The sequence below is a fragment of the Neltuma alba genome, unplaced genomic scaffold (assembly GCF_004799145.2).
Source record: "Neltuma alba isolate B1F8T4 unplaced genomic scaffold, ASM479914v2 tig00010684_pilon, whole genome shotgun sequence".
NCBI classification, from domain to species: domain Eukaryota; kingdom Viridiplantae; phylum Streptophyta; class Magnoliopsida; order Fabales; family Fabaceae; genus Neltuma; species Neltuma alba.
The window spans coordinates 1615864-1624993 of NW_021635524.1; the positions used below are offsets into that span (position 1 = coordinate 1615864).

Sequence of the window (9130 nt, forward strand, 5' to 3'; positions counted from 1 at the left end):
TATGCATAACATTGTGGAAGCTATTAAGCCAAAAGCCTTTAAAGGATTGAGGCTCTTAAGTTTCAGGGATTAAAATTATCTTAGTTTTGTTTAAGCAAATTCAAAAATATCCTCTTTAATTATGTCATTATAAGATTGGAAAAAGTGAGTATTGAAGCCATCCTAACTAGGGACACTATTCTTTGAAAGGTTGAAGCAAGCATTTTTAACTTCTAACATTAAGATGGGTTTTATGAGAATCTCTTAATTTGATTCTGAAATAATTTGGATGAGGATATTCTAAAGACCTAAAATGATTTGATCAAATGGGACTGGATTCCTATCCTGATAAATGTCTTGAAAATGTGCTAGAGCCATTTGAGCTAATTCAAATTCATCAGAGGTCTAGCTGCCATTCAGCTTTTGAAGACAATGAATGTAGTTCACAGTTACTCTCAATTAACAATAATATGAAAATACTTATATTTCTTTCCCCTTCAACGGTTAGTCCAAATAGAAGTAGTGCTATTTTGAGTGAGCTATATTAGATATAAAATAATGACAGATAAAATGGGAAAGGCCCAAAACATTGACTTGCAAATAATTTTTCCATCCAACAAAAGTTCCCCCATATTGCTCTAGAGGAAGAGGGGTCTAGCCACAAACCAACTCTACAAAAGCTTCACTAAACTTCTTAGTAGATTAGCCATGAAAAAGAGGGAAAGATGTGAAATTGATGGAGAAATAGGGATAAATCACAAATTGGTGGCAACAAAGAATTTATAAAATATTAGTGGGGGAAAACAACTCAACCTAGTAAATATGAACCCATGGAGAGAAGGGGCATCCAATAACGAAGAAGACAGGATGGAGAAGTAGAAAGCAACATGTGATGCGGCAGAAAAGTGGAGAGCAATGTGACCAATGGAGAAACAAAACAATGAAAATAGAAAAAGTGAGCTTGCGGCGGGTAGTAAAAATGGAGTCACAGTTGCAACTTTTAGGATTCTGAACATATATATACTTCTCCGCTCCTTAACATAAGACTTATTTAACTAATTTGATTAAATTAAGAAAGTTAGTTAATTATAAAAAATCTGACATCTTTTTTCTGCAACACCATAATTATCCTTTTTAATATCTTCCCTCCTTTTTTTACTTAATTATGGTTGATAGAGTATCCATATGGGTACTTTAGAAAAAATTAATAAATATGAAAAATAAGTCTTATATTTAGAATAAAAATTAATTTAATAATTAGATCCTATATCAAGGACTAGGGGATATATCAGAAGAAAGCCATGCTCATCTATTTTAAGGATAACAGACGAGTAAGTGATAATTATACTCGTCTGTTGACCAAAATAGATGAGTATACCATATATATACTCGTCTGTTTTGGATAATAGATGAGTATGTGACAATCATACTCTTCTATTGACCAAAACAGACGAGTATACCATATATTTGGATAACAAACGAGTATAGTCCCATATTTTCATCTATTTGACTTAAACAGATGAGAAGATGAACTTTTTTCTTTTGTTTTTAATGAACAGACGAAAATAAGGGATGTAAATGATGTTTTCATAGTAATGAATCCAGGTGCTATCTAGTAAGTTAAAGTGTAAATATGCCTTGAAAGTTTTCACTTTCTTCACTTAGGAGTGCTGAACATTGGAAAGTTTTTTTGGGTGCAAATATGCCCCAAAAATTTAAAATGATAAAGGTCTCAACAATTCTAAAACAATGGCTGTTTTCAATATTCATCAATTTATGAAATTAATCATGGCATATTATACCAAAAGATTACATAATTATGTTATATAATTACATAATTACATAATCATGCTACTTCACCACACATGTTGCTCTTCTTCCAAACGATCACTTTGGCTGCCAATTGGTGAGAATTGGACCTCCCTTTCAAAATCCTTTGTTTCTTAAATTATAAATGATACCTCTAGATTAAGTTATATCAAATTAGTTTTACATTTTTCCCCTCCAAAATATAGAAATAAAAAACAAAAATAATTAATTTGGCATTTAATACTTTTTAAATTTATCAATTAAAGCTCCAAATATCTATTTAAAAACATTAAGACAATGTAATTCAGCACCTTTTTTCTTAAACTTTTTGCTATAAGAATAACAATTTTATGAATAATGGGTACTGTTGCAAATTTTTTTGTCAACTGGTACTGTTACAAATTTTAACTTATATGGATTTAACCAAGTGTTTTTAGTTTAAGTTTTAAAATTTTCCCTCAAATATCTTAGCCATTTTTTCTTTGGGGGGATATACATATAATATACATAATTGCAAGAAAGGAGACATTAGCCATCTACCAAACTGAACAAAAAGTTCGAGGAGATTATAGTCATTTCCGTTCTGATGTTATTCTATATCAAGCCATTGACCTACGAGCCACTATTTCCCATAGCGTGATTGTTATTGATTGATGAAGCTTTTTATTCAACGGGCCACAATTTCATTTAATTTTGATTTTAAATTTAAATCGCCACGAAAATCAAACCACAGAAAATGTTTTGACTACATTTCTTGATTTGTACTGGAGCCAACTAGCCAAGCGTATCTATCATCCACCGCCTATTTTTCCCCCTCCTGTTTAATCATTATCCTAAGCTTCGGTGTCCCGTCTATAATCGGAACGATATTCTTGCCTCAGTGTGTTGTTTCCACCGTCATTTCCTTCGCTGGAATTAAAAATCCTTTCTTTGCCTTTCCCTCTTTAATTTTATGAATCAGAAATCCTGAACAGAATTCCCATTTTCTTCTCTCCAGATATCACATTGATGTTCAGCGCCTGTTTTCTGGGTTTCGCTTCTCATCTTTTCCTCTGAGTTTGGACTTTTTATTCTGATTTATGGCCTTGTAGCAGAGATTAGAGCTCTTCCGAGCGTTGTAATGGCGCTAGAGTTTTGATCTTCTTTTGCTACAAATTTTGAAATCCACATTTCTTTCATCATTTCTTGTTAGACCATTATTAGGAGGACGATTTTTTACTTTTTTAATTTTTGCAGCCTCTCTTTACCTAATCCTAATCCTAAGTAAGCATTCATTAAGGTCTGCGTAGAGACCATTTCATGGTTTCATATCGGTAGAATTTTTCTTATTTGACAAGGTCCTTCCGACGCAATTTTGCTTCTGTCTCAATCCCTCAACCCTCTCTCGCTCGCTCGCTCGCTCCCTCCCTCTTTCTCACACTCTCTGTCCTTTTTTCTTGATTTATCATTGTACCGCTCAGGAAAATGTATGGAACTCAAAGCAAAATAGACCTCGCACTGGAATACCAAGCCCAAATTCCAGTTCTGAGGCCTAGCATCCATTCCAGAAGGGCAAATCTCACTGTAAAATTCCAAGACCTTTATGGGTTCACTGTAGAAGGGAATGTAGATGATGTCAATGTGTTAAACGAGGTGAGAGAGAAGGTGAGAGAAAGGAATCGAGTATGGTGGGCATTGGAAGCTAGCAAAGGTGCAAATTGGTATTTGCATTGTGCTTTAGGCGAGGGGGGCACCGGCAGTGCCCTCAAGTCTTCCTTGAAACTTTCTGCACTCACAAATGCCATCACCCTGAAGAAGTTAATTAGGCAAGGAATCCCTCCGGTTCTTCGGCCTAAGGTCTGGTTTTCCTTGTCAGGGGCGGCTAAGAAGAAGTCTACGGTACCTGAGAGCTATTATGATGATCTAACAAAGGCCACGGAGGGCAAGGTCACTGCAGCTACTCGACAAATAGATCAAGTGAGTACTGCTGATAACTGTGATAATCGTAAGATTGATATGTGTTCCTATTACTAGTTCCATAAATTGATTGTCGGGTTTGGCCTTTCTGGCTGGATTTCGTCATTAATGACTTGAATTTGCATATATGCGGATCTTTTTCAATTTTTTAGGAACATGCTTTGGTCTGACAGAAGATTTCATTCAGATCAGAATTCTCGTCAAATTTGCATTATCCGTCTTGTCATTTTTATGCTGAGGCTCAGATCCACCTTCTTGCAAATTCTGATGGACCTATGGGTCTGGTTATCATTGATATCCTTTTATTCAAAATTTTCACCGATGCGTAGAAAGACCTTCAAGAGTTGAAGCAAATATGCGTAATATATTTTTTTTCCCCTAAACATCATTGTTGGGGGATCTGTTAGCTCATGTAGTAGGCATACATACGTTCGAGAATGTGAACTTGGCTGGGGCCATCTGTATCTTAGATGACGTTCTGATTATTATCCAGTTGACATTAGAAAGTCTTAAGAATGTGTTGTCATTAGTTTTTTTTTTTTTCCCCCTTTTGAAGAATGGTAATCAAATTTGTTTGTGGCTTTTATATTTTCCTTTGTCATGTGTTTGGGATGTTACTGCATTTTACCCAGCTTTGTGAACTTTATAGGTTTGTATAAGGGGCCGTTATCAAGGTAGCAAATGTGTCTGCACGTAAAATATATAACTATACTTGCTATGTGTCTTATTTTTCTTACAGTCATTCTATTTGCATGAGTACAGGACCTACCGCGGACCTTCCCTGGTCACCCATGGTTGGACACACCAGAGGGGCATGCTGCTCTTAGGCGAGTTCTTGTTGGCTACTCTTTCCGTGATTCTGATGTAGGGTATTGTCAGGTGAATTTGCTTCCACGTTCTTCCTCTTCTTATTAAGTGCTGTTTTCTTCTGATTGCTCTTTCTGTTTTGGAGACAAAATTTTTTATATATTCATGTTTGGACTATATGCTGATTCTTAAATAAAGATAATGTGTCTCTGATGATGTTTTCTGTCCAAGAATTATTGTTTCTCCAATTTTTTATTATTTTTGTGTGAAGTAGATGCTAAAATCCCTTCATGAATAATAACAGGAACACTATTTACCAGGTAATCGCATTGTGAATAAACATGGATTCATTTGTGTCCTATTACATTTGAGTAACTATAGATTTCAATGATATTTTAGGTTTATGAATCACAGATAATAAATCTTCTTTGTTTCTTGCACTAAATTGCTATCAATCCAGGGGTTGAACTATGTTGCAGCATTGTTGTTACTTGTCATGAAGACTGAGGAAGAGGCGTTCTGGATGCTAGCTGTCCTGTTGGAAAATGTCTTGGTTAATGACTGCTACACAAATAACTTATCAGGATGCCATGTTGAACAAAGAGTGTTCAAAGACTTACTAGCTAAGAAATGCCCAAGGTATTTCAATTCAAAAACATTGATGTTTGCAATGTAATTGCTTCTTAATCAGTAGCACCTAAAAATCAAAGGAAAAATGCAGGATAGCAAGTCATCTAGAATCTATGGACTTTGATGTCTCCCTTGTTGCCACTGAGTGGTTCCTTTGCCTCTTTTCAAAGAGCTTGCCGTCAGAGGTTAGAAATGATGCTGCTGCAATATCAATTCATTAAATTGTTAGATGGAGAAATTACATTATCCCTATTTGAACTAAAGATTAGGTGAAAGTAATACTATGTCCGGTCCTAAATGCAAGATCTAGTTTGTAATGCAATTTGCACTGCAAACTAAATCTTATATTTAGGAATGGAGGTGGTACATAAACTTTAAAAGGTAATAAAACACTTTCTTGAAATTTGGACTAAAATGAAAACCTTAAATTGCTATGAAAAATAACTACAACAAACAGTTTCTTCACTCCAACAATTTTCACATACTGTTGATATGCACATCATGTGTTTTGACTTCTAAAGTTCAGAGAAGTGCTATACTGCTTTCTAGTGTTCGTGTTGAAATTTTGTAGTCTGGCCTTGATTTTAGGGCAAAAATATGGTTTCTCCCTATTCAGTGTTCTGTTGTTATTGATAATTCTTCTTGGGGTTGCTTAATCAGACAACGCTGCGAGTTTGGGATGTCCTTTTCTATGAGGGGGCCAAAGTTATATTTAATGTGGCTTTGGCAATCTTCAAGGTAATAAGTCTAGCCCATATGTTCTTTCTTGGTTGTGGATTCTTACTCATTAGTATGACAGTTTAGGGGATGTTTGAACTGTTGTAACCTCTAACTGCAGATGAAGGAAGGTGAGTTGCTTCTAACTCGTCATGTAGGTGAAGTAATAAATATTCTGCAGAGGACCACTCATCACCTATTTGATCCTGATGATTTGCTGACAGTAAGACCAATTCCTTTTCTGTTCTATTTGACGTTATATTGCTTAAATACAGACCCATACTTGACCAATACATATACGAAACTTGTCTTAAATACGACACATTATATTAAAATCATCTGTAAATGCTATATATTTCATCCTATTTTGACACTTTAGCAGGTGTGGCATTTCCGATAATTTTTTGCTTATGCTAGATATCTTCTTCCTATGGATTATATACTTTCTCTAATTAGCCGCAAAATAAATCGTCTCAACAGTAGTGTTTTTGTTGTTACTTCATTTTGTAGTACTAATAGCATACAACTTGGAATCGAGTTTCTCACTGAAATGTGTGGAATTATTTGTGAATGGAATTTTTCAAATTAAATGCCTAAAAGTTGCTCTAGTATCTAAGACGTCTCAATATCTGAGAAGAATGAAAAAAACACGTGCACGCACACATACGCATAATCAATATATTGACAGGAATGGACTAGAATTGTTGTTATGGCTGTCAGCAAAGCACTACTCTGTTTCTTGTGCTGGGTTTGATGAAAATGGGGTTGATTCAATGATTTTTGGGTGGTTTGGTCTCTAGTAGACTACTGATAGTTTAGATCTGGCAAGTCATGAAGAAGATATGCAAGCAGTTCACAGACACATTTTAATGAGATTTATTTCTAACATTCCGAGTTTACGTATTTGTCAATAATTGACCAATTCTATCCATCTCTTATAAATCCAGTTCATCTTAGAATTTTGCAGTGTTTCAAAACTCATTTAGAGCGTGAAAAAAAAAGGAAAAGAAAAAGAAAATGCTGGATGACATCACAGTCTTACATGGATTGTGCCTTGACTTTACCATTCGTGGTAAGAAATGACTCGCGAGTGTGACGCTACATGAGAAAAATTAAATTAAATAAACACTATTGGATGATTGTGGGGAGAGACAGGATAAAAGGGGTAGGACCCATCCCTTCATATTGCTTCATGAGCCCCCCCCCCAAAAAAAAAGAAAAAATAGAGGACTGTTCTGTTAGTAGATCAAAATACTTACAACAGACACAAAAGGAACCAAAGAATGTATCTTTATTTCTAGCATAATTTGTCATGAGAGAAGATTTAGATTTAGTTATAATAAGAATATAACATTTATCCAATAATTAAAAAAAATAATAGATATCTCTGCATGAGAGAAGATCTAGATTTAATTTAATATCTTTGCATCCTCTTCCTATTGTCCTCCAAACATAGACGCTTAGAATGCATAAATGGAAAATGAAATTGAATGAAAAAAGTGATTCTTTAGATTTGAAATGTCTTTGGATGAAAAAGTAATGGAGAAAATAACTATTGCTGAGTAATGATAATATATGCATAATGAATATTAATATCTCAATTGTTGTGCAGTTGAACGTGTTTCTCCTCAGTTGAAATGAAGCATATAAAAGTTTTTGTTAATTGTGTGTGTGTGGATGCAGGTGGCATTTGAGAAGATAGGCTCAATGACAAGCAACACAATATCAAAGCAAAGGAAGAAACAGGAACCTGAAGTGATGAAGGAACTCGATGAGAGGTTCAGACGCCTAAATTCACTTAAAAGCTGATATAACACTCATTCAATCCTTCTCTTAAAAAGCAAAATATGTTAAGAACAAACCATCCTATCTAGTAGGTATTTTCTGCTGCCACCAGCAGAATGTGAAGCTTAAGGCCTTTTATTTTCCTTTTTCCCTTTTTCCTTTTAATTTTTTTTTTTTTAAAGTTGATTGTACTCTGCTGATGGCTAGTGTAAAAAGATGCAGTGGATACGTCTAAATTATAATGCAATTCAAATGAGGGCATTGTGGAATTTCATTGCCCACCTTTTGATTTATTATTTGTTTTTTAAAGGCCAACGGAATCATCGTATCATCATTATTTATACAGTTGGAAGTCATATTGTTTAATGTTTATCACCATCAATGTTCTTTTTTCCCTCATAGAAGTTTTCATATCATTAGGTGACAGCATATTCAACTAATCTATCTACAAGTCTAGTATGGTCCCTATATATGAGGATAAAATTTGCAGAACAAACTCTACTAATAAGAACTCTTGCAAAATATCATCAAGGGGATGGTCTCTTCATGGGTATCCCTCAACCAAACTAATGGGCATATACTCAGAAATGACTTTAACTCGTTGGATTCCAGTATTCCAACAATGAGACAGCCCCTGGTGTATCGATAAACAAAGAATGTATTTAAAAAAAAAAAAAAACAATGAGATAGCCCTAGAACAATGGATTTTGTTAGCTTTAGTTTGTAAATCTTTCATTTTTAATATATCATCATTTTGATCTTTTTCCCAAAAAAAAAAAAAGTAATGGATTTTGCATAAATTGTGTTGGCTAAGATTTTGCCAGCTAATTAATTAATTCACAAGAATTAAGAAAATCGGTTGGGTTGATTATTTGTTATGATTATAATTTGTGTATAAATTGTCTCTTCAAAATACTTCTCTTTTGATGAGAATACTAAATGTGAGAGAACACGGAGTGAGAAGAGCCGTGAAATTAATAAGGTTAAAAAAAACCAGATCAGTCATTAAACCAGTTTTGAGATAATAAGTTAAATCGGGGTGATCCGAAAATAATATTTAAAACAGTTTAATATACATTATAATTACAATAAAGAAATAATATATCCCTCCTAGAAAACAGTAAGAAAGAAAAAGAAATAGAGTATTAAACATAAAGGAAAAGTCACAAAGAAAAGACCTTCAAAATTAAAAACTTGCATACAGGGACCTGATCAACAAAATTGGTATAATTTACTTATTAGTTATTGTCACGGGTAGTACTAATATTGTAATGGGTTCCTATTTATAATTTTTTTATTTTAAAGATATTTGTTTGTGATTTTTTCAAACATAAATAAATGTTTGCATAGGAAATGAATGACTACCGTCTACCGGATAGCTTTGGAAAATGAGGGGGAGGGGAAAAAGAAGTAGAGTTGTCATTCATGCCATTCCGATCTGTTCATT

At 34.1% G+C, this 9130-nt stretch overlaps 1 protein-coding gene across 1 annotated transcript; it reads left to right on the forward strand.

Moving 5' to 3' along the window:
• The first annotated feature begins 2627 nt into the window (after positions 1-2627).
• On the forward strand, positions 2628-7976 carry LOC114758244 (TBC1 domain family member 2A). The gene is made up of 7 exons (XM_028947281.1): positions 2628-3744; positions 4507-4623; positions 5012-5190; positions 5273-5366; positions 5842-5919; positions 6020-6121; positions 7582-7976. Exons 1-7 carry the CDS (start codon positions 3253-3255, stop codon positions 7705-7707), a joined length of 1188 nt encoding a protein of 395 aa, XP_028803114.1. The 5' UTR covers positions 2628-3252; the 3' UTR covers positions 7708-7976.
• Positions 7977-9130: the final 1154 nt, after the last annotated feature.